This window comes from Macaca fascicularis, chromosome 3 (genome assembly GCF_037993035.2).
Source record: "Macaca fascicularis isolate 582-1 chromosome 3, T2T-MFA8v1.1".
In the NCBI taxonomy this organism is placed as follows: Eukaryota; Metazoa; Chordata; class Mammalia; order Primates; family Cercopithecidae; genus Macaca; species Macaca fascicularis.
The window spans coordinates 198,536,917-198,562,808 of NC_088377.1; the positions used below are offsets into that span (position 1 = coordinate 198,536,917).

At 45.2% G+C, this 25,892-nt stretch overlaps 1 protein-coding gene across 7 annotated transcripts in view; it reads left to right on the top strand.

Annotated features, from left to right (window-relative positions):
• UBE3C (ubiquitin protein ligase E3C) overlaps window positions 1-25,892 on the top strand; it is a 138,623-nt gene that overhangs the window by 105,545 nt on the left and 7,186 nt on the right. For 6 of the 7 annotated variants that reach the window (XM_005551280.3, XM_045388051.2, XM_065542849.1 and 3 more), the window contains 4 exons: window positions 10,109-10,321; window positions 16,907-17,095; window positions 17,197-17,263; window positions 20,044-20,174. In XM_005551280.3, the coding sequence (XP_005551337.3) occupies window positions 10,109-10,321; window positions 16,907-17,095; window positions 17,197-17,263; window positions 20,044-20,174 (600 nt within the window). The remainder of the gene's footprint in view (window positions 1-10,108; window positions 10,322-16,906; window positions 17,096-17,196; window positions 17,264-20,043; window positions 20,175-25,892) is intronic. The other variant, XM_045388054.2, reaches the window with a different exon arrangement.

Consider the following 25,892-nt stretch of genomic DNA (forward strand, 5'->3'; position numbering starts at 1 on the left):
AAACTGGAAACTACACAAATGTCCTTCAAAAGCATAATAATAATAAATAAGTTGTAGGATAGTCACAAGACTTATTGAATGAACAAACTACAGCTACTCAAAATGGTATGAGTGAACGGCACAGACCTAACATTGAGTTGGAGAATCCGGACACACAAAAGTACATTTTGTCAGATTTCATTTATAGAAGTTCAGAAAGAAGCAAAGCTCATTGCAGTTTTTGGAAGGCAGGATCCTGATGCTCCTGGGAGGGTAACACTGGGAGGGTAACACTGGAACAGGGCGCAGGGGGCTTCCAAGGTGCTAGGCATTTTCTGTGCTGTGGACTAAGTGCTTTTCCATGAGTGTTCACTGGTTGAAAATGGATGGAGCCACAGGTTTGTGATGAGGGCACTCTGCAGCAGTAGACTTCAGAGCAGTTACAAGAGGAAGGATTGGAGAAGAATTGGGGGACTGGTTATCAAGAAAACTATGAGCAGCCGCTTAAGGGATATGGGGCTAGGAAAGCTGTATTCTGAAGATGGGAGAAGTAACGGCATGTGCGCGTGCTGCTGGAAATGAGTCAGTGGAATTGCTGAGGGAGAGAGGAACTGCACCCTGCAGAGTGAGGGTGTGGGGTCTGGTGCTGAAGCAGGGAGCGCCACAGGCCGTGTGTCCAAGAAGAGGGAGAGGAACACTGTGGGTGCAGCTGCATGAGCTGGGGAGCAGGAGCTCATTCTGACTGCTTCCCACTGTTGCTGCTTTCTGGGTGATGCAGCAGAAGGCGAGGATGGGAAGAGCAACGTTCCCAGTCCAGCCTCCTGCCTCACCTGAGGATCTGTTAGAAATGCAAATTCTTGGGCTCCACCCCAGACCTTCTGAATCTGGAATGCTAGGGCTAGGGCTCAGCAAGCTGTGTGTTTTGGTTTTTGGTTTTGGGGGGGTTTTTGAGACAGTCTTGCTCTTGCCCAGGCTAAAATACAGTGGCATGGCTCACTGCGACCTCTGCCTCCCAGTTCAAGCAATTCTTGTGCCTCAGCCTCCCAAGTAACTGGGACTACGGTGCCCACCACCACACCTGGCTAATTTTTGTATTTTTACTAGAGATAGGGTTTCGCCATGTTGGCCAGGCTGGTCTCGAATTCCTGGCCTCAAGTAATCCACCCGCCTTGGCCTCCCAAAGTGCTGGGATTATAGGTGTGAGCCACAACACCCGGCCAGCAAGCTATGAATAGGCTTAAATTAATAAGCATGACTCTGATACACAGTAAAATTTGAGAATTACTGGACTATGGAAATATAATAGGATTGCCAGTTAATGTAGGGCTCACTTGACGTTAATATAAAGTGAAGTGAGACCAGCCACGTGGGTTGCCTGTTTTTCTACACCCATGAACAGCTATGTGGGTCTGACTAGGATGTAGAGTCGGATTTAACCAGGGATGGGGTTTTTTGCCAAGTGACTATAATAAAGGGTGAATTGGTTGCAAGTTCATAGTGGTCACAAGAGCCTACCTTTGAATCTAGGCTGTTGAGAGAGGAAATTAATCCTTGAATGGAGATTTGAGGGCAAGGGAAGCTGGATGGGAGAGGAGACCTGTGGAGTCGAGGTCCTTCAGGGAGTCACTGTAGGGGTGGTTATAGCTAAGATCAGAGGGGCTTAGTTACTGGTAATGCCACTTGGAGGACAGGGCTGAAGGAATTGGTAGCTAAGGTGGAGTTGAGGGATAGCCAGGATGTTAGAATGACAGTCAACTGTGGGCCACAGATGTCACCAAAAATTATCACCAGAGTGCGTTAGACTCTCAGGAGCTAAAATCTTGAATTAAGGGGCAGTAACTGCACCTGGGAGAAGTAATGGGTGCTCAAGCCCAGTGCATGAGATTGAAAGCCAGGGATTTTAAGGGGGAGGGAAGGAAAGGATGGTCTGGGAGTGGCAGTAAGGAGCACAGGGGGCCTACCTCCCTTCTGTGCCCAGTGGTTCAAGGGTGCAAAAGAGACCACAACTACTCACGCAGAGTGTTCTGAGGAACACAGAGCGCTGCAGGGCATATGGGAAAATGGACTGCTGAGTGTCGCAGCATAGTCAGAAAAAAATCCTGTTTTAGCTATGAGACCAGGAGCACAAACAATAAAAGGAAAAATGAACTGGACTTAAAAACATTTGTGCTTCAAAAGACACCATCAAGAATCTGAAAATACAACACACTGAAAGAGAAGATACTTGTGGCATATATATGAAGGACTCCATGATAAAAAGATAGCCTAATTAAAAATGGGCAAAGGATCCAATTGGGCATCTCTCCAGGGACTGGCAGCAAGCAAATGGGCCATCAGCTCATGCAAAGATGGCCAGCATCACTAGTCGTCAGGGAAGGGCAAAGCACAGCCACAGGCTGCCGCGCACACCCGCGAGCACAGTGGGAATCAAACCAGGAATCGCAGGGTTGGTGAGGATTTGGAGGAATCAGTCCTCGTGCATTGCCAATGGGAGTGTAAAACGGTGCAGCCACTTTGGAAAAGTTTAGCAGTTCCTCAAAAGGTTACTTACCTTTTGACCCAGCAAACATATATTTACACAAAAACTTGCACACAAATTCTCACAGTAGCATTATTCATAATAGCTAAAAGATGGAAATGACTCCAAGGCCCATCAGCTGGCAAATGGGTAAACAGAATACGGTTCATCCGTACAGTGGAGTATTACGGGGCCATAAAAAGGGGTAAAGCACTGACACATGGCACACATGGATGTACCTTGAGAATGTTCTGCTCGGTGAAAGAGAGCGGATACAGAAATCACCGAAGACATGCTTCCATTTATGTGAAACGTCCAAAACAGGAAAATATAGAGAGACAGAAGGTGGATGAGTGATCGCCAGGGCTGGGAGGAACCAGGAGTGGCAGCTAAGGGATGTGGAGTTTCTTTTTAGAATAATGAAAATCTTCAGAAATTGATTGTGGTGATGGTTGTACAACTTTATGAATATAATAAAACCTTTTAATGTAAGTTATGTGGATGATACCCCAGTAAAACTGTTACAAAGGAATCATGCGGTAGGTAACGTGGCTGACAGAGCCAGTGTCACAAAAGTTAGAGAAAGCAGCAGTCAGTATAAATTGGAGTTCATGGGTGCTATCGTTCTAAAACTGGAAGGAGTATAGCCGTTAGAGCGTCAGCTCTTGTTAGGGATACAGCACCCCATGGTAACAAAATCTTGTATCATCGAAGGCATCAGTATCCTCAAATTTCTCAGGAGGTGGCTTGACAGATTTCTAGTCTGATATTTTATTCCCCTATATGGCAAAAGTAGAATTTTGAAACTTGAAAGATGTTTTCTTCTAATTGTTGAAAGTAGTTCTTGGTTTTATGGGGTACCTTGAGACTGGGCCTGCGTTTTTTGTTTGTTTGTTTGTTTTAATTCCTACTGTCTTTCAGAAGCAGGAGTGTAAAAACTGCCCTCAAATGCTCAGATGTTTGCTTCTTGTCAGTGGAAGTGGGAATATGGGTTTGCTACTTTGGCGAACTTCCTTGTTCATGAAGATGTAAGTTTTCTATCTTCTAGAAATATTTTGGTGAGCAGGGTCGGGGGTTTCTTTGTTTTGGAGCCTGAACCTGGGAGCCACAGAACTAGAAGTCGAAGAAAAAAAAGGAAGGGTTGAGCCAGGTGTGGTGGCTCACGCCTGTAATCCCAGCACTTTGGGAGGCTGAGGCGGGCAGATCACGAGGTTAGGAGTCTGAGACCAGCCTGACCAACATGGTGAAACCCCTGTCTCTACTCAAAATACAAAAATAGCTGGGCATGGTGGCAGTTGCCTCTAATTCCAGCTACTTGGGTGGCTGAGGCAGGAGAATCGCTTGAAACCGGAAGGCACAGATTGTGATGAGCCAAGATTGTGCCACTGCACTCCAGCCTGGGCAAAAGAGGGAAACTCCGTCTCAAAAAAACAAAAAAGGAAGGGTCAACTCCAGGCTCCTCAAAATGTATCATATTGTGGCTCGATCACTGGAGGCAACTATGGGGAAAATAAGACTGAAGACGTGCACTTCGAGTCTCCCCCATAGCCCCCACCCCCATTCCCTGTGCCCTGCAGGGCCTCTGAAGTGAAAGGAGAGTTGGAGACAAGAAGGGGAATCTGTGCAGGCTTTCCTTGTCTTTATGGAAAGGTGTGAGCACTGTGAGGCCTGGGCAGCTCTGTGTGCTGGGGATTTGGGCAGCCTTTGTAGAGAAGTAAGAGTGCGGCACCCATGTCCTGATGTGGTGGCTCAGGATTTGCAAGGCAGAATTGCTCTTTTTCTCTGAGTAGCAGCTAGTGGGCTCTGCTCAGTTATCTGTGGTAGACATCTGCTGAATCGAGAGCGAGTTCACTTCAGCTCACGTTTAAAGATTGGCTTTAGGGCACCTGCCAGTGTCGTATTAGAGTGAGGCCCACAGCCTGGCCTCTCCCAGGGAGCTTGGTGTCTTCCTCCTGCTGTTCCTGCATGGGAGGCGCATGGGACACTGGGACAACATGGATTTTTTAGTGCCAGGGTAGCTGTGTAGACAAAGTGTTGCAGGAGTTGACGGTGTAGAAAGCTCTCTGGAATAGGATTGTGAAGATCTAGGACTTGAAATGGGTGTTGACATATACATAATCTGAAACCCACAATCCGAAAACTCTTAACACAAGAATGAATGGTTTTTCTTGCAAACAGATTCACGAATGCAGAATTCCAGTATGTAATGTGGTCCCTGACATATAGTTGGCACTTAATAAATGTTTGTTACATGAATGGGTACCATATGTTATATTTGAACTCTTGCATTAAAGATGAGGTATGTTGCCGGGCGCGGTGGCTCACACCTGTAATCCCAGCACTTTGGGAGGCCAAGGCTGGTGGATCAGCTGAGGTCAGGAGTTCAAGACAATCCTGGCCAACATGAGGAAACCCTGTCTCTACTAAAAATACAAAAATTTGCTGGGCATGGTGTGCGCACCTGTAATCCCAGCTGCTTGGGAGGCTGAGGCAGGAGAATCACTTGAACCCAGGAGGTGGAGGTTGCAGTGAGCTGAGATTGTGCCATTCATTGCACTCCAGCCTGGGTGATAGAGCGAAACTCTGTCTCCAAATAAAAGAAAGATGAGGTATATCTGCTGCCCCGTAGGAGCTTAGAGTTAGTTATGCAAGCCCCTAGTGGTCCCAGTGACTGAAGGGACTTCGTTTTTCAATTCCAACTTATTAATTCTGAAGCACAATTGTTAAATAGCATGTTGCTATTAGTATACATTCTTATTTTACATTTCTTTTTTGTTTTTTAAAGTATGCAGTTAGTATGATTTGAAATAATTAAAATTATTATCTGCTTGCTCAATTAGGATGGCTTTAAAGCAAGACATCATCTCTTATATAGTTTTTAGATTAAGTTATAAATGTTCACTTTAAAGCTGCCTGAAGATTGATAGAGATGCATTTGAAAAGCATTATTTTTTTTATTGATTCTTAATGTAGTAAATTACTGAAGTTATTTGGCGGCAAACAGAAATGGCCTGTGATGTGGTTCACATTTATTCTCCTGATAGAGCCACAATTTGCATTAATTGCGTCGCGACTGCACTCACTTATATTAAAAGGCTTCTACTATAATTAATCCTTTTTATTTCAAATCATTTTGGCACGATTTCTAGCTATAAACATTCATAAAAGACAGACAGTTGAAAAATTCGTTACAGGTTTTTTCCATATACCTATTGCTATTTTTTTCATGACAAGTAGTTATTGATATGCTTCTAGGAACAAGTGTGGTACAGCTGGCTGAGAATTAAGGCCAATGTGAAAAATGCTAAGTGGATTATTTTGCATAAAAAATAGGCAGTTTTTGAAGTTGTATAATTAACCTGTGTTTAGAAAATACCTTGATTTATGCTTACATTTGTATCTCAGTTGCATACATTATGGAAATTTAATTTATAATCCATTTAGCTGATGCAATCATAGTTTTTAGTGCCATCATTTATTGGTGCTTGTATATTAAATGCTCTGAAGGTTTAAACCTGCCTTATGTAAAAAATTATACCTATGCATTTACATTTTATGAGTCACAGTGGGATTTCTGTTTAAAATTCAGGTAGTTCTGATATATTTAACTAGTTTCACTGGTTTATTGTTACTAATGCAGAAATGGCAAACAGTGACCTTATATATTGAACATCAAATGATTTACATTTCCAGTTTACTTTTAAAGTCCACTGTACAAATGAGGGCTTTTCTTCAACACCTGGAATCAATCATGTAGTTTTATGCAGAATGTTCTCCTTGGCTTTGAACTCGTCATTCATTTCGAAATGATGACATTTATCAGTGCCCCAGGTTAATAGTATTAACCATCCTTAACTTTAAACGAACTGTGCCTTTTCTTTCTTTTTTTTTTTTTTTTTTGAGACGGAGTCTCGCTGTGTCACCCAGGCTGGAGTGCAGTGGCCGGATCTCAGCTCACTGCAAGCTCTGCCTCCCGGGTTTTTACGCCATTCTCCTGCCTCAGCCTCCCGAGTAGCTGGGACTACAGGCGCCCGCCACCTCGCCCGGCTAGTTTTTTGTATTTTTTAGTAGAGACGGGGTTTCACCGTGTTAGCCAGGATGGTCTCGAACTCCTGACCTCGTGATCCGCCCGCCTCGGCCTCCCAAAGTGCTGGGATTACAGGCTTGAGCCACCGCGCCCGGCCGAACTGTGCCTTTTCAACACAACTTTCTTTACATTGTCAGCAGATGATGACTATGTGCCTGTTGCCATTTTATTCATTCTCTCATTAAGAAACCCTTTTTTGCCATCTTTTCAAAATTAATTGGGTAATCATTAGTCCTCAAATCAGAAATAAAAACACAAGGACATAATACTTTGGTTTACCTGGCAGAGGCCAGCCGCAGTCTTCTTGGAGGGGATATTATGCCGGCTCTAGTTATCAGACATGCACTGGGCTCCTTAAAAAAAATATTCTTCAGTCAGGAGTTCGAGACCAGCCTGGCCAATATGGTGAAACCCCATCTCTACTGAAAATGCAAAAATTAGCTGGGCGTGGTGGTGCACACCTGTAGTCCTAGCTACTCAGGAAACTGAGACAGGAGAATCGCTTGAGCTCGGGAGGCAGAGGCTGCAGTGAGCCAAGATCGTGCTACTGCACTCCAGACTGGGCAACAGAGGGAGACTCCATCTCAAAAAAAAAAAAAAAAAACATTCTTCACAATGTCTGTCATTTTCTGAAACAAAAACCCAGTGGCATTCTAGATGTTTGCTTTTGGGAAAACCTCAACAGCTGTTTTCTCGTTTTCTCCAGTCATATTTAGTGGACACGTCCTTAAAATGTGACTTTTAAGGGGAGTCTGAGCATGCCCTGTTGGAGTGTGTAAGTTCTGGAGTGCCTGTTTAAGGATGCGCATTTTATGGACTACACATACGAAATAGATTACTAAATACGGTAACTGGCTGGAAGCTATGACTAAGCGAAGGACTCGCTCCCCACAGGAGCACTGGTTTACAGTTGGAACGTTTCTCCTTTGCTGGAAGCTTGCAGAAGCACTGTCCCGGCTCTTTGGAAGCTGCTTACTCCCATGTTTTTAATTCACACAAATCTCTCTAAAACATATCTAACAGGGCATGATACGTTTGGGTGATGGCCTCTAGGTTGGAAGGGTGACTTCTGAGTTGACTGTCTCATGGATGAATGACTACCCCATAAAGTTTTGTTTTGATTTTGGTATTGCCTGGGTAGCACGAAAGCACTCAAATCTGAAAACAGTGGGATAAAGAGGGCCTGGGTCTATCACAGCATCTCCTGCGGTACAGCTCATAATAGTCATTTGCAAGGTGTGGGGTTGTTAGTCCAGCCTTCACCTTCCCTCTCTCTGTCCTTCCTGGCGTCCCTCATTCTCGGGCAAAAATTCCCGTGCTGCACCTCCAGACAGTAGGAAGCCCGTGACCGCCTCTGTGGAGAGGGTTTCTTTCTCTACAACTAGGCCACCTGTTCTCCACACACCCTGGGGGTCATTAGACCACCTCTGTTCGACCTGGGAAAATAGGAGCACTGTAAATACACATCTCTCTAAAGACTGGATGTTTTCTTTTTTTTTTTTTTTTTGATACGGAGTTTTTGCTCTTGTTGCCCAGACTGGAGTGCAGTGGCACAATCTCGGCTCACTGCAGCCTCCACCTCCCGGGTTCAAGTGATTCTCCTGCCTCAGCCTCCCGAGTAGCTGGGATTACAGGCATGTGCCACTGCACTTGGCTAATTTTTTTTTTTTTTTTTTTTTTTTAATAGAGACGGGGTTTCACCATGTCAGTTGGTCTGGAACTCCTGACCTCAGGTGATCCAGTCGCCTGGGCCTCCCAAAGTGCTGGGATTACAGACGTGAGCCACCGCACCCGGCCTGACTAGATATATTCTAACACAAATGGCTTTTGTAGAGGAAATCGAGATTTCTTGTTTACTTCCATTCCTTTACCTTAAATTAAAAAATTGTCCAGATAGACCACATGGAAACAAGATAACTAATGTCTAACTGCATACCTAGCACAGTGTCTGGCACCTCATACCTAGTAAGTGCTCAAGAAATGGTAACTGTTGTCTCTGTTGTCTTTATTAGAAAACTTTTGAGGCCGGGCGCGGTGGCTCAAGCCTGTAATCCCAGTACTTTGGGAGGCCGAGGCGGGTGGTTCACGAAGTCAGGAGATCGAGACCATCCTGGCTAACATGGTGAAACCCCGTCTCTACTAAAAATACAAAAAAAAACTAGCCGGGCGTGGTGGCGGGCGCCTGTAGTCCCAGCTACTTGGAGGCTGAGGCAGGAGAATGGCGTAAACCCGGGAGGCGGAGCTTGCAGTGAGCCGAGATCGGGCCACTGCACTCCAGCCTGGGTGACACAGCGAGACTCCGTCTCAAAAAAAAAAAAAAAAAAAAGAAAACTTTTGGCCGGGTGTGGTGGCTCATGCCTATAATCCCAGCACTCTGGGAGGCCGAAGTGGGCGGATCACCTGAGCTCAGGAGTTTGAGACAATTCTGGCCAGTGTGGCAAAATCCCGTCTCTACTAAAAACACAGAAATTAGCTGGGCGTGGTGGTGGGTGCCTGTAATCCCAGCTACTCGGGAGGCTGAGGCAGGAGAATTGCTTTAACCTGGGAGGTGGAGGATGCAGTGAGCTGATCGCGCGGCTGCACTCCAGCCTGGGCGACAGAGCAAGACTCCATCTTCAAAACAAAAAAAAACAGTAATATTTCTTGACATGTGAAAATCACATGACACCCAAATTTGGAACATAGCCACCCTCACTCATTGACACATTGTCTGTGGCTGCTTTTGTGCTGCAGGGCAGAGTGGCATATGCGGTTATGAACTGGGACCCCAAAAACTGTGCTCAAATCCTAATACCCTGTCCTGTGAATATGGCCTTGTTTGGAAATAGGGTCTTTGCAAAGTTTTGGTGAGATCATCTCATCTTAATCCTCCTCAAGTTAAGATGAGGTCATAGTAAGAGTGGCTCCCGAAATCCAGTTGCTGGTGTCTTGATAAGAGAAAGAAGAGATTCAGACCCAGAGAGCACACAGGGAAGACATCTGTGAGAAGAGACAGGAAAGAGGGTGAGGGAGCCACAACCAAGGCCCACCGAGGGTTACCCTGAGACACCAGGAGCTGGAGACACAGTGAGGTCTCCTCCCCTGGATCTTGGACCTGTGGCCCGTGGAGCCGCGAGGCCATGAGTTCGTGTTGTTTTCAGTCTCACAGTGTGTGATCATTTGCCATAGCCACCTCGGGAGACTTAACAAACCTGCAGTTCTTGAAGGATTCACCATCCTTCTCTTGAGGAGAAGCACTTGTTGGCTTCTGTTTCACAGGAAGGATCTGGCTCTTCATAATTCCACAATTTTGCCCCTAGGTGGTCTGTTCCAGAGTTCTCCGCATGCTGAATGCGTGCATTGAATGCCTTTGTGGGAGCCTGGAGCGTGGTACTTGCCCACTGAATATCAGCTTCCACCTTCGGTACTAGGAGAAAATACCTGCTCTCTTAGGGTTGGGTTTAATATCAAGTTGAGCATATGGCTCTTTGTTTTTAGAAGGCTTGTATATTCGTTGCTAACGTTGTCACTGTTCTCTTTTGAAGGCTCTCTATGAGAACATGCTGGTGGAGCTGCCCTTTGCGGGCTTCTTCCTTTCCAAGTTGCTTGGAACCAGTGCGGATGTGGACATTCACCACCTCGCCTCCCTGGACCCTGAGGTGTATAAGAATTTGCTCTTCCTGAAGAGCTACGAGGATGATGTGGAGGAGCTTGGGTTGAACTTCACTGTGGTGAACAACGACCTGGGAGAGGCGCAGGTGAGGGGTCAGGAGGATTCACACACCTCTAGAGCAAGTAGCAGCATCTCCTTTTGTGTGGAAGTCCATGTGTGTTACAGTGTTTGCCTTCTGCACATTTTAGTTAGAATGACCGTGGCTGTGAGTTAGACGTCGAAGCATGTAGCTCCGAAGCACCTTAGTCCTGGCCTCTGAGCTGAGCGCAGTTCCTGCTCCCACGCTTGAGGCCTGTTTCTGCCCGGCAGCCCCTCCTGCAGAGCTCTCCTCTTGAGGTTGCGGCCCAGGCTTCCTGCTTGTCTGGCTCTTCCTGGTGCTGGGGGTGGCCGTTCAGCAGCTTCCCGGCAGGACCCCTTACTTCGTCCTCACTCCTTACCCACTCAGAGCCACCACAGCTGCTCCAGCACTGTCTGGGGTGTGTGTTCATTACCCGTCTGGTTACTTTTGTTACTTCTATCCTTTTTAAAAAAGAAAAAAGAAAGGTCTGTATTAGAGATTCAAACTGATTTTCTTAATAACAGCTTTATCAACATGTAACTCACATACCATAAAATCTGCCCTTTTTGGTATATGATGCAGTGGTTTTTAGTGTATTCATAGAGTTGGGCAGCCATCATCACTCCAGCCAATGTTAGCACATTTTCCTTGCTCTATAGAGCAACCGTGCACCCGTTAGCAGGCTCCCCCACCCCATACAGGCAGCCACCAGTCTGCTGTGTCTCTGCATAGGCCTGCTGTGGACACTTCACATCAATGGAGTCTTTTTTTTTTTTTGAGGTGGAGTTTCACTCTTGTTGCCCAGGCTGGAGTGCAGTGGCGTGATCTCGGCTCACCACAACCTCCACCTCCCAGGTTCAAGCGGTTCTCCTGCCTCAGCCTCCTGAGTAGCTGGGATTACAGGCATGCGCCACCACGCCCGGCTAACTTTGTGTTTTTAGTAGAGACGGGGTTTCTCCATATTGGTCAGGCTGGTCTCGAACTCAGGTGATCTGCCCGTCTTGGCCTCCCAAAGTGCTAGGATTACAGGTGTGAGCCACCGCCCCTGACCCGACAGAGTCTTTTACATGGTCTTCCTTCAGTTGTAGTTGCATGGATCAGGACTTCATTCCTTTTCTTTCCAGATGATATTCCATTATATGGATCTACCACAAGGTCTTTATTGGTTGGTGGACATTTGCGTTGTTCCTATGTTTGGGCTATTAAGAATATTGTGGTTATAAACATCCACGTACAGCATACTAAAATAATTATTAGTGAGTTAGTAACATCTGGGATTTGCTTCAAATACACTCTGAGCATCCATAATCTGAAAATCCAGAATGTTCCAAAATCCAAAACTTTGTGAGTGCCGACATGAAGCTCAAAGGAAATGCTCATTGGGCCATTTCAGGTTTTTGGATTAAGGATTCTTACTGATGAGTATAATGCAAGTATTCCAAAATTTGGGGGAAAAAATGCAAATCCAAACACTTCTGGCCCAAATATTTCACTCACATAAGGGATACTGGCCCTGAGTGGTGAGAACAGGGGCAGAAAGTGGGGGTATCAGTGCCAGAGACTGGCCGGGAGGTGTGATGCCTGATGAACTGGCTGTGTGGGGTTGGGAGCTCATACACTATTCTGTCTACTTTAGCATGTGGGGTTTTTTGTTGTATTGTTTTGAGACAGGGTCTCACTCTGTCACCCAGGCTGGAGGAGTGTAGTGATGCCGTCTCGGCTCACTGCACCCTCAGCCTCCTGAGTAGCTGGGATTACAGGCGTGCACCACCAAACCTGGCTCATTTTTGTGTTTTTTGTAGAGACAGTGTCGCCCTGTGTTACCCACGTTGATCTCAAATTCCTGAGCTCAAGCGATCCTCCTTGCCTCAGCCTCCCAAAGTGCTGGGATTACAGGCGTGAGCCACCATTCCTGGCTGATTTTTGTATTTTTTGTAGACATGGGTGTCTCCCTGTGTTGTCCAGGCTGGTCTCAAAACTCCTGGGCTCAAGTGATCCTCCTGCCTCCGCCTCCCCAAGTGCTGGGATTACAGATGCAAGCTGCCTTTCTGTCCAAGAGCCATATTTTATTTGGTTACAGTTTATTTAGTTGCTTTTGTTTCTACATATTTTTCCATACCATAGAGCTGAATTTTCAACAATGCAAAGTTTAGATAATTTGGGGGGCTCTCACTGTCATCAGGAAGTGCTGACACCCAGTGATGTTGCTGCTGTGGCCTTGCGCCACCTAGTGGCCTGATTTCTAAGTGGCACAAAAGCCTCCGGACGGTGAGTGTTGTGTGACCTGCCTGAGGCCTTTGCTAATGTGAGCGTTTCCCATTTTTCCTTCTGAAATAAATGGTAATAGTGAAACGTCGCATATGCAAGAATTCCATTAAAGCACTGCCGATAATACTGGAATCTGTTAAAAGCAAAAGTGTGAAGTTAAGATGGTCCAATTATTCATAGAAATTCCCACTGAGTTAAAAATTATAGATAATGTATGAGAATAATTATACTAAAGAGCCTAATTAGAAAAATTAAGAAATTCACTAGTGAAGCAGCTAATTTAGAGGAAGATCTTAAGGATTTCTATAGAAACAAATAGGTAGTCCTCCATAAAAGTTTTTAAGTTTATAAAGTATGATTTAAAGACTTGAAATATGCAAATACTTTATTGTGTCAGCAGGTTATGTTAATCATCCCTTTTAAAATATAGTGCTTCTCTCAAATTTGTTTTCCTCAGTGTAATCAATTTGGCTGTTAATCTGTTTAATAGTGACCATGAAGGCCGGGCGTGGTGGCTCAAGCCTGTAATCCCAGCACTTTGGGAGGCCGAGACGGGCGGATCACGAGGTCAGGAGATCGAGACCATCCTGGGTAACACAGTGAAACCCTGTCTCTACTAAAAATACAAAAACTTAGCCGGGCGAGGTGGCAGGCGCCTGTAGTCCCAGCTACTCGGGAGGCTGAGGCAGGAGAATGGCGTGAACCCGGGAGGCGGAGCTTGCAGTGAGCTGAGATCCGGCCACTGCACTCCAGCCTGGGTGACAGAGCGAGACTCCATCTTAAAAAAAAAAAAAAAAAAAAAAAAAATAGTGACCATGAAATTTTAGACGACTGATTTACATATAACTCTTTCTAGCGGAAAATGCTAAGGGTTTAAGTGTAAGAAGGACCCACAAATAACCATCTGTTAGGTAAAAAAAGATTGGACTTGAGTCACGACACCTTGCTTCAGGTCCTGGTTTGGCCGCTTTTCTGTGAGTCTTAAGGAAGTCACAAGACCCCTTCCTCATCTCAGACGGGTGTGAGTGCCGGAAGATGAAATGAGCTAATGGAAGTAGGTCATGTACGGTGGTGTCTTGTGGGGCCTTATGGATTCCAAGTGAAAATAGACCTTTTGGGGCCGGGTGCGGTGGCTCAAGCCTGTAATCCCAGCACTTTGGGAGGTCGAGACGGGCGGATCACGAGGTCAGGAGATCAAGACCATCCTGGCTAACCCGGTGAAACCCCGTCTCTACTAAAAAATACAAAAAACTAGCCGGGCGAGGTGGCGGGCGCCTGTAGTCCCAGCTACTCGGGAGGCTGAGGCAGGAGAATGGCGTGAACCCGGGAGGCGGAGCTTGCAGTGAGCTGAGATCCGGCCACTGCACTCCAGCCTGGGCGACAGAGCGAGACTCTGTCTCTGGGGAAAAAAAAAAAAAAGAAAATAGACCTTTTGGAGGAACAGAGAGGACAGCTCTTGGTATCTTGCTGTCCTGAGAACTGCTCTAGTTAAATATATTTGTATTTAGAGGAAATTTTTTTTTTTTTTTGAGACAGAGTCTTGCTCTGTCACCCAGGCTGGAGTGCAGTGGCACAATCTCGGCTCACTGCAAGCTCCGCCTCCCAGGTTCACACCATTCTCCTGCCTCAGCCTCCCGAGTAGCTGGGACTACAGGCACCCGCCACCACACCCGGCTAATTTTTTGTATTTTTAGTAGAGACGGGGTTTCACCGTGTTAACCTGGATGGTCTCGATCTCCTGACCTCATGATCCACCTGCCTCGGCCTCCCAAAGTGCTGGGATTATACAGGCGTGAGCCACCATGCCCGATCTAGAGGAAATTTTATGTCCCTCAGATCTGAAATTTAGCACTTATGTGACATTATTTTTAAGTACACATAGTTGTTTAGGCTTAGCCTGAGAGAAGATTTTAAATTAAAAGTAGTGTAACCATGTATTAGAGGGGCCGGGTGCAGTGGCTCACGGCTATAATCACAACACTTTGGGAGGCCAAAGCAGGTGGATCATTTGAGGTCAGGAGGTCAGACCAGCCTGGCCAACATGGTGAAACCCTGTCTCTACTAAAAATACAAAAAAATGATCCGGGCGTGGTGACGTGTGCCTGTAATCCCAGCTACTCGGGAGGTTGAGGCACAAGAATCGCTTGAACCCAGGTGGCGGAGGTTGCAGTGAGCCGAGATTGCTCTGACAGAGTGAGACCTTGTTTCAAAAAAAAAAAAAAAGTTACTAGAAATGTCTGTTTTTTCTGATCAGGCAAGGTAATTGGGAGCCTTGGAAGTTCCTTTAACTGATAACTTCACTGGTCCTTTGTCTTCCAAATCATACAAGTACATCATCATTTATTACCTACCTCTAATCCATTTAAAGGAAGGGGTGGTATTTTATATATTGAAATATAATAGCTAGCCTCCTGAGGCTTGGTTAACAGATGGACTGTCAGCTGAGTACAAGCAAAGGAATTAAGGTAATGAACACAATCTTTAATCAGAATGAAGACAATGGAATTGAAAGCCCATTCTTAGGCTTGATGGTTCCAAACCTTAGGAAGTGAATTAGTGAGAATAATTGAATCATCATTTAAAATGTGAAACATTAAAAGAAGCAGATCTGGTAAGTTGAACGTTCAAGTTCAGTTTGAACATTCTATGTAAAATGAGAACCAGCAAATGACTCTCCTGTAACTGTCAGCTGTAGGATGACTTAAGTCAGGCTCTCTAGCAGATTTGTGAAACAGTCTTTCTGTAAATGGTAAGAGACTGGAACATCAGTGCCGTTGCCCAGAGGCAGCAGTCTTGTCTGTTACTCTAGGAATATTAAAGCTACCAGGAAACTGAAGGCTGTGAAAAGAAAAGAATGGAAAGGTAGGGAAGTTGCAATGTCTTTGTTCATTTATTTTGGGCTTATTTTATATTTTATTTGTCCATAGTATAGGCTGCCCTCCTCTAACCCCAGGAATGCAGTTGGGGTGTTTTTGTTGTTTTTTTTGTTTTGTTTTGTTTTAGAAATGTAGGTGGGGGTCTTGCTTTATCTCAAACTCCTGGGCTTAAGGGATCCTCCTGCCTCAGCCTCCCACAGTGCTAGGATTAGAGGCGTGAGCCACTATACCCAGCCTGTTTTTTGGTTTTCTTAATAAATACTTTAAAAAAAATTTTTTTTTTTTCTTCTTTTTTTTTTGAGACGGAGTCTCGCTCTGCCGCCCAGGCTGGAGTGCAGTGGCCGGATCTCAGCTCACTGCAAGCTCCGCCTCCCGGGTTCACGCCATTCTCCTGCCTCAGCCTCCGGAGTAGCTGGGACTACAGGCACCCGCCACCGCGCCCGTCTAGTTTTTTGTATTTTTTTAGTAGAGACGGGGTTTCACCGTGTTAGCCAGGATGGTCTCGATCTCCTGACCTCGTGATCCGCCCATCTCGGCCTCCCAAAGTGCTGGGATTACAGGCTTGAGCCACCGCGCCCGGCCTTAAAATTTTTTTTATTTAAAATATGCTCTTTATAAATTATGATTAAATGCTTATAGTATTTTGCTCATGTACTGTTTTGTATTTATTAATTCATTCAATCTCATAATCACAGCAATTCCAAGTCAGACAAATATCACCATTTTATTAATGGCCAAAAATTTCAAGGTGTAAAGTGACTTGTCTGTCATACAAGTGGGGGACAGTAAGATCCAGGTTTGTGTTTCCGCTATGTTGCTTTTCTCGTGAGCACTCTCATGGTGCTTATGGGAGCCCCACATTATACCTGCAAATTCTGTGAGTGTAGCCATGTACTAATAAAAAGTGTTCTTACTCACTCTGTTTATATACATAAGAAATTGGCTGATGTATTATCACTGATCGTTACCACCACCCTTTGCGTCGTAATTAAAGTGCTTTATGGTAATGGCATTGTGGAAGCACAGGTAAGTGTGTGCTGCTTATATGGATGAAAATGAGTAATCACTTTACTACAGCCTTTCCGTTTCCTCCAGAATGAGTCGCGTTTTCTCTTCTGACTTACGGTGATTGTTTGCTTCATATCTTTGCCCTTCGTGATTTCTCGTTTTTGTTTAAATAAAATTGCCATGGTGACATTGCTGCACAATTCCCTAGTGTTTTGGAGGAAACATGGATGGTTAGTGATCTTAAAGACAGAATAAGGTGCTGGGCTTTGGAGACTCTTCTTGGAGAGGTGCATTTTTGCATCTGTGCACGATGGTATGCATACTCACGTACTGTTTCGTATTTAGATCCTCATTCACAAAGCATCAAGTCCTATTTCCTTAAAACATTTGTTTCTTTTTTTTTTTTCAACCTATTATCATACTTTGAGGATTTTGAGATCCTTATGTTTTGTATTTCCAGGTAGTTGAACTAAAATTCGGTGGGAAGGACATCCCTGTCACCAGCGCCAACCGGATTGCGTACATCCACTTGGTGGCGGACTACAGGCTCAACAGGCAGATCCGCCAGCACTGCCTGGCTTTCCGACAGGGCCTTGCCAATGTTGTCAGCCTCGAGTGGCTCCGAATGTTTGATCAGCAAGAAATTCAGGTACCATACCTGCTGACTTTCTGGGACACGCTTGTCACAGGAAATGAAAAGCCTTTCCTAAAATTTACCTCAAATATTGTTATTTGAACTTTTTTCCTTAGGTATTAATTTCTGGTGCACAAGTTCCCATAAGCCTAGAGGACCTAAAATCCTTTACAAACTATTCAGGTATGTTATCATTACTGGTTATTGTTTCTGAAAATGTTGCAGGTGATCATATTTCCAAAGTAATTTTTATTTTTTTATTTTTTATTTTTTTTCAGACAGAGTTTCACTCTTGTCTCCCAGGCTAGAGTGCAGTGGCGCAATCCCAGCTCACTGAAACCTTTGCCTCCCCGGTTCAAGCAATTCTCCTGCGTCAGCCTCCCAAATAGCTGGGATTACAGGCACCTGCCACCAGGCCCAACTAATTTTTATATTTTGAGTAGAGACAGGGTTTCGCCATGTTGGCCAGGATGGTTTCCTGGTAGCATGAGCTACCATGCCTGGCCCTTGCCAAAGTAATTTTTATTATAATCTTTTGTATGGGTAATTTACATGGTTCAAAAACCAGATGGCTGAGTGCAGTGGCTCACGCCTGTAATCCCAGCCTTTGGGAAGCTGAGGCAGGTGGATCACTTGACCTCAGGAGTTTGAAACCAGCCTGGGCAATGTGGCGAAATCCCATCTCTACAAAAAAATACAAAAATTAGCTGGGTGTGGTGGCGCACACCTGTAGTCCCAGCTACTTGGGGTGCTGAGGCAGGAGAAGCACTTGAGCTGGGAAACAGGTCGTGGGCTCTGAGCGTGGGCAGTGAGCTGAGAGCATGCCACTGCACTCCAGCCTGGGCGACAGGAGTGAAACTAAATAAATAAATATATACATACATACATACATACATGAGCAAAAACAATTAAACAGATGTTTAACATAAGAAGTTAGATAGGCCGGGCGCGGTGGCTCAAGCCTGTAATCCCAGCACTTTGGGAGGCCGAGACGGGCGGATCACGAGTTCAGGAGATCGAGACCATCCTGGCTAACACGGTGAAACCCCGTCTCTACTAAAATACAAAAAAAAAATTAGCCAGGCGAGGTGGCGGGCGCCTGTACTCCCAGCTACTCCGGAGGCTGAGGCAGGAGAATGGCGTGAACCCGGGAGGCGGGGCTTGCAGTGAGCTGAGATCCGGCCACTGCACTCCAGCCTGGGCAACAGAGCTAGACTCCGTCTCAAAAAAAAAAAAAAAGAAGTTAGATAAATGGCCAGTAAGCAAATAAGCACACGACACGATGTGCAACACTGTTAGTCATAGAAAAATGCCACTTAAATCCAAATGAGATAACCCCACATACCCACTAGTTGTCTACTGGGTGCAAGTGAAAGCTTTTTGAGGAAATGGAAATATTCTAAAGCTGGATTGTGCTGATGGCTGCAAAACTCTAAATTTACAAAAAGTCATTCTTACATATACCTGTGTGTATCCATGTGTATGTATCTCTTATCTGTAGTTAGTTTGTATCGCCCTAAATTTGAAGTCTAATCTTTATGTAAAAGCAAGTAATGCCTAAGGTCACATTGTCCCCATGATCAGGTCATAAGTTTAAGGAAATGAAATCAATCTGACCTTTCATTTGCCAAGAGATTGTCTTTGGTTGTTTGCGTTACCCATCTGCACTGAGGGTTTACACCTTTAATAATCTCAGCTATGCCAGTAAATAGGTTTAAAATAGTCTATTCATTGTGGTGCCAATTAATGCACTTAAGATATTTTATTGGTGTTATTTCTGTAGTATATTAACAATGAGGGAACAATATATAGCAATTATTTTAGGTTTAGGAAGCACTTTACTAGATTAAAAGCTGTAAGTGGCAGACATTACATTTTAGAATAGTGATCTCATCATATGGTGAGATTGGTTGTTAGCCATGGTATTAATATTGGAATGATAATAAGTTATCAGAAGGAAAAATGATAAAATTAATTTAGACACCAAATCATGCTGGGAAAACACCCAGCTGTATTAGTACTGGACCCATTGTCCGTCGTTTCAGATCTGTGGCCATATGCAAACCCATTCTCCACAGTCCGCTCAGCAGTGGCTTTGAACTGCTAGCACAGTTCTTCAAAATAAGGCTCATTTGCAGTAGCTTTTGGTGCCTGCATTCATCTTTATAGCTACAGGGTGATCCTTATTCTAGCTTTTTATTTTATTTTTTGAGGGCAAATCTCGCCCTGTCACCCAGGCTGGAGTGCAGTGATGCAATCTCAGCTCACTGCAACCTCCACCTTCTGGGTTCAAGTGATTCTCCCACCTCAGCGTCCCGAGAAGCTGAGATGACGGGTGTGCCCCACGACGTCCAGCTAATTTTTGTACTTTTGGTAGAGACGATTTCACCACATTGGCCAGGCTGCTCTTGAGCTCCCAGCCTCAAGTGATCCGACAGCCCAGGCCTCCCACAGTGCTGGGATTACAGGTGTGAGCCACTGTGCCTGGCCCTGCTTTGACCCTCCTTAAGTTGCTCCTCTTCTTGTACTTTGCCTATCACCTCCACATAATTGGCAGTGGGTGGGGCAGAGGCAAGGGGAGTCAGAGAATTCCACTTTTGCATTTACAATCGGTCCTTCATATCTGTGGGTTCTTTCCACATCCATGGCTTCAACCAATTGCAGACTTAAAATATTTGAGGAAAAAGCAGTGGTTGTGTCTGCACTGAATGTGTGCTAAACAATAAATATGTCACAGCCATTTACATAGCCTCTGCATTAGATTAGATTATACAAGTGCTCTAGAGATCATGGAAGTGCACAGAAGGACGTACACAGGTGATACACAGATGCCACGCCGTTTTATAGAAGGGACTTGAGAATCCGTGGACTTCAGTATCCGTAGGGGTCTGGACCAATCCCTGTGGGTCCTGAAGGGTGGGTGTGCTTTGCATTTCGTAAACCACGTGTTCGTTTTGCCATAGGAGGCTATTCCGCAGACCATCCTGTTATTAAGGTCTTCTGGAGAGTTGTGGAGGGGTTCACTGATGAAGAAAAGCGCAAACTGCTGAAGTTTGTAACAAGCTGCTCTCGACCCCCTCTATTGGGGTTTAAGGTACACAACTTTCATGACATTTGCTTTAAAGACCACATCATCATAAGAAAGGCAGCAGAAGATTCAGTAGGGTTAAACGAAGTCCTTTTACATACACTTCAGTTTTTATCTTCAGCTAGATTTTTAATTAAGTACTCGTTATGATGTATATATTTCAGTGCTAGTTTTATTTGGGGTTGCTTTTTTTGTTTGTTCACAATAACCTATTCACATGATAGTTGTACCTTGTGGTTATGATTGCCTGTGAACAAACCATGCATTTGGAGGGACTGTTTGCAATATTAATAATCAGTCTCATAAATCTGTAACACATCTTGGGCTTTTTGCTACTGAACTGAAGCAGGTACAACCTAGAGATGTTGATGGAGTGTATATGCTACCGAGCCTTATTTTACCACTTCTAGAAATTAATGTTGATCTTACGTAATTTGGCTTATTTTTAGCAATTAAAATTGCCTCAGGCAGGTGGATCATTTGAAATCAGGAGTTCGAGACCAGCCTGGCCAACATGATGAAACCTTGTCTCTGCTAAAAATACAGAAAAATGAGCCCCAGGCATGGTGGTGTGCGCCTGTAATCCCAGTTACTTGGGAGGCTGAGGCACGAGAATTGCTTGAACCCAGGAGGTGGAGGTTGCAGTGAGCCGAGATTGCGCCACTGCACTGCACTTCAGCCTGGGTGACAGAGTGAGACCCTGTCTCCCAAAAAAAAAAAAAAAAAAAAAAGCCTCAGGAACATCTAATCTAATTCCTGTATTCATTGTAAATTAAAATAAAGCCATATTAACATTTAAAAATATAGTGATATATATTATAGAATAATATATAATTAGGTAAGTACTGTATGTAGCTTGTGCTTATGAAACTTAATAGGCATTCACTTTCTTTTTTCCTTTTGTTTTTAATTAAGATGGGCACTTGCTGTATCACCCAGGCTGGAGTGCAGTGGTGTGATCACAGCTCACTGCAGCCTCAACCACCCAGATTCAAGCATATTCCCACCTCAGCCTCCCAAGTAGCTGGGACTACAGGCATATACCACCGTGCCTGGCTAATATTTTGATTTTTTGTAGAGAGAGGTTTCACTGTATTCCCCAGGCTGGCCTCCAGCTCCTGGGCCCAAGCAGTCCTCTCACTTCAGCCCCTCAAGGTGCTAGGATGACAGGTGTGAACCACCACACCATGCCCAGCTGGATTCACTTTCAAATAACCTTCAATCAGAAAGACTTCCTGCACACTTACGTAGTCCCAGCTACTCTTGAGGCTGAGGTAGGAGGATTAGTTGAGCCCAGGAGTTTAAGACCAACCTGGGCAATGTGGTAGCAAGATCCCATCTCGGGGGGAAGAAAGTAATGTTGTTTTTTTGCTTTTTGATGGTTGTTTTGTTCGTTTGTTTGTTGTTTTTTTTTTCTTTTTTTTTTTTTTGAGACGGAGTCTCGCTCTGTCGCCCAGGCTGGAGTGCAGTGGCCGGATCTCAGCTCACTGCAAGCTCCGCCTCCCGAGTTCACGCCATTCTCCTGCCTCAGCCTCCCGAGTAGCTGGGACTACAGGCGCCCGCCACCTCGCCCGGCTAGTTTTTTGTATTTTTTAGTAGAGATGGGGTTTCACCGTGTTAGCCAGGATGGTCTCGATCTCCTGACCTCGTGATCCGCCCGTCTCGGCCTCCCAAAGTTCTGGGATTACAGGCTTGAGCCACCGCGCTCGGCCTGTTTGTTTGTTTTTTGAGGCAGAATTTTACTCTGTCGCCCAGGCTGGAGTGCAGAAGGCAATGGCACAATCTCGGCTCACTGCAACCTCTCCCTCCCTGGTTCAAGCAATTCTGCTGCCTCCGCCTCCTAAGTAGCTGTGATTACAGGCGTGCGCCACCATGCCTGGCTAATTTTTGTATTTTTAGTAGAGACGGGGTTTCACCATGTTGGCTAGGCTGGTCTCAAACTCCTGACCTCAAGTGATCCACCCGCCTTGGCCTTACACAGTGCTGGGATTATAGGCGTGAGCCATCATGCCCAGCCCTCCAAGTATTTTATTATATTTCTGAGTGAAGTTATTCTTTAACTTTTTACTTTGAAACTATTTTAAATGTATAGAAAAGTTGTGAGAATTGACCAGGAACTTCTAAACCCGCACTGACCAATTGTTAACGTTTTGCTACATTTACTTTATCATTCTTTTCATGCATTTCTTTCCTGAGTCATTTGAGAATAGGTTGAAGACATGAGGTCTTCCCTAAATATTTCAGCGCGTACTTCCTAAGACTAGAGACATTTTTGAAATGGCCACAATGAAATTATTACAAGTCCAGAAACTGGACTCTGACACACAGCACTTGCCGGATCCACTGGCTGCAGAGTGTGGTCCTGGGAAACCGGACTCTGACACACAGCACTAGTCGGATCCACTGGCTGTAGAGTGTGGTCCTGGGAAACCGGACTCTGACACACAGCACTTGTCGGATCCACTGGCTGTAGAGTGTGGTCCTGGGAAACCGGACTCTGACACACAGCACTTGCCAGATCCACTGGCTGTAGAGTGTGGTCCTGGGAAACCGGACTCTGACACACAGCACTTGCCAGATCCACTGGCTGTAGAGTGTGGTCCTGGGACCAGCAGTTGCAGCATCACTTGAGCACATGTTAAAAATGAACACTAGCCGGGCGTGGTGGCTCAAGCCTGTAATCCCAGCACTTTGGGAGGCCGAGACGGGCGGATCACGAGGTCAGGAGATCGAGACCATCCTGGCTAACACAGTGAAACCCCGTCTCTACTAAAAAATACAAAAAAATAGCCGGGTGAGGTGGCGGGCGCCTGTAGTCCCAGCTACTCGGGAGGCTGAGGCAGGAGAATGGCGCAAACCCGGGAGGCGGAGCTTGCGGTGAGCTGAGATCCGGCCACAGCACTCCAGCCTGGGCGACAGCGCGAGACTCCCTCTCAAAAAAAAAAAAAAAAAAAAAAAAATGAACACTTTCAGGCCCCACTCAGACCTGAGTCAACACTCAGTGGGGGCGGAGCACCGCAGTCACCTTGTGACCGGCTCTTCAGGTGTTAGGCCAGTTGTCCCTTCACGCCCTTTGTAGAATCCGATCCAGGACCACACGTTGCATTTAATTGGCATGCTCTTTAGTTTCCTTTCTTCTGTATCCCCATTTTCAAGGGGTGCAGGCACGTTATCTTGAGAATGTTCGTCAGTGTGATGTCGCAGCCCCACTCTTGTGAGTGTACAGATGGCAGCGTATGTTTACACAGTGTGTATATGAATGTTCAGAGCAAGTCTTCATAATGGCCAAAAACTGGAAATCAGTACACAAACTGCTAGTAAATTCTATAGATTAAGAGATATTCAGAATTTAAAAGCAATAAATGATATCTACTGCACTGTGTATGAATATTGAAAACACTGTGCTAAGTGAACAAAGCAGACACAGAACGACATATTAATTATACGTAATTCTGTGTGGATAAACTGTCCTTTGAAAGGCACTTTTTTTTTTTTTTTTTTTTTTTTTTGAGATAGAGTCTCTGTCACCCAGGCTGGAGTGCAGTGGCGCGATCTCAGCTCACTGCAGGCTCCGCCTCCCAGGTTCACGCCATTCTCCTGCCTCAGCCTCCTCAGCAGCTGGGACTACAGGCGCCCGCCACCGCGCCCGGCTAATTTTTTTTTTTGTATTTTTAGTAGACACGGGGTTTCACCGTGTTAGCCAGGATGGTCTTGATCTCCTGACCTTGTGATCTGCCCGCCTTGGCCTCCCAAAGTGCTGGAATTACAGGCGTCAGCCACCGCGGCCAGCCTGAAAGGCACATTTACAGACACAGAGCAGGTCGGGGGCTGCACAGGACTGGAGGTGGCAGCAGGAGCTTCGGAGAAGTGGAGTGACCCAAAACCGGATTGTGGGGGTCGCTGTGGAACTCTGTAAATTTGCTAAAATCATTGGATTGTACATTTAAACCGATAATCTTATAGTATGCCAAGTACACCTCAATTAAGCTATTCTTAAAAATTGACTATAAACTAACACAGCATCTCAGTAAGTGCCCTCAGAACTGGAGCTGGGACCCAGTAGAGAGGTGGGAAGAAGTGAGGCCTAAGTGCAGTTTGTTTCAAATAGGAGGTCAATCATCGACACCGTTACGTTCTGGAAGTAATGAATAATAAAGATGTATAAACTTAAACGTGTTAGTAAATACCATTACTCAGTGATATCAGTAGAAATGATAATCTTCCAAATTTTTGGAGAGAAAAAAATAACCATGCAAAACAAGACAAACAGAACCAACAACTCTGTTGACCAGATACAGGGGTTGGGGTAGGAAGTAACATTCAGAATCATAAAATAGAAAACATAAAATGAGAGAAGCCTGAGTGTTCCAACAGTGAGTGCGGAGAAACTCACGTATTAAAAGAAAAAGACTTTGAGACAGGGCTAGGAAAACGCTGCCGCCTACAAGCGGCACACCTAAACGGAGTGACCCAGAACGGTTTAGTGGCACGTCCTGGTTCGTGTGTAAAGAAATAGATGGGTCTCCTTCAGAGTTGGAAGCGCGACCCATGTGACCAGATACGAAAATCTCTCAAGCACAGTGAAAACTGGGCACGTCCTGTGCTGGTGGTGGAGTCTAGAGGGCTTGCTGTGCTGGGGTCTAAAGAGCAGGAGGACTGCAGGTGAGGCATGCAGATGACGTTTTATCAGTAAAGGTGTTAATACCATTTGGTAATTATATTAACATTTATTATGATAGACAAGCCTTCTAGTATCTTTGTTTCAAAACTAGTTTGTTCCAAAGCTAGAGATAAGAAAATTATGCATCTCATCTAATTTCATAAAAGGAAGTTTGGAGGACCTGCTCCCATCAAAACACTGGAAGACGCAGAGATTTTTGTCAGCTCCTGGCTAATGAGATAATGCTAATCATGTGAGTAGCAATAAAAATTAGAAGTCCTACCAGACGTAGGTTCTAGACATTCTGACAGCCAACTAAAGAGCCAGCAATAACGTGTGCCTAGAAGTGCAAGAGCCTTCTCCACCTCCGTGATGCCTCCGGGTTTGTGCATGGCCACTTGAGCTGCATGAGCGTCGTAGGTTTAGGGGAACAGAAGTAGAGGGATTTACATTAGCTTTTAAAATCCCAAATAGACTGGCCTGGCGCAGTGGCTCACGCCTGTAATCCCAGCACTTTGGGAGGCCAAGGCAGGTGGATCACCTGAGGTCAGGAGTTTGAAACGAGCCTGACCAACATGGTGAAACCCCGTCTCTACTAAATACAAAAAACAAGTTAGCCAGGCATGGTGGTGCATGCCTGTAGTCCCAGCTACTCGGGAGGCTGAGGCAGGAGAATTGCTTGAACCCGGGAGGCGGAGGTTGCAGTGAACCAAGATTGCGTCATTGCACTCCAGCCTGGGCAACAAGAGCAAAACTCAAAAAAAAAAAAAAAAATCCCAAATAGACTAAAAGGGAAAATCCCCTGCCCCAGTCATGACCCCGCACAATTGTAATGGAGTTACACCTGGAAAACACTTCTTGAGCATCCATGAGACAGTCTTCCTATTATTTTATTGTTCTCAGTGTTCTAACATATGTGAAATTTAATTGATTTTTCCATGGTAAGTGTTTTTGAAGTTGTTATATGTTAGACATCCAGTTTGGAAAAATCATCTTAATATTTAGGCTTTCCGGTTAGCTTAGTATGCCTGGATTTGCCAGGGCTGCCATAATTAATGTAGACT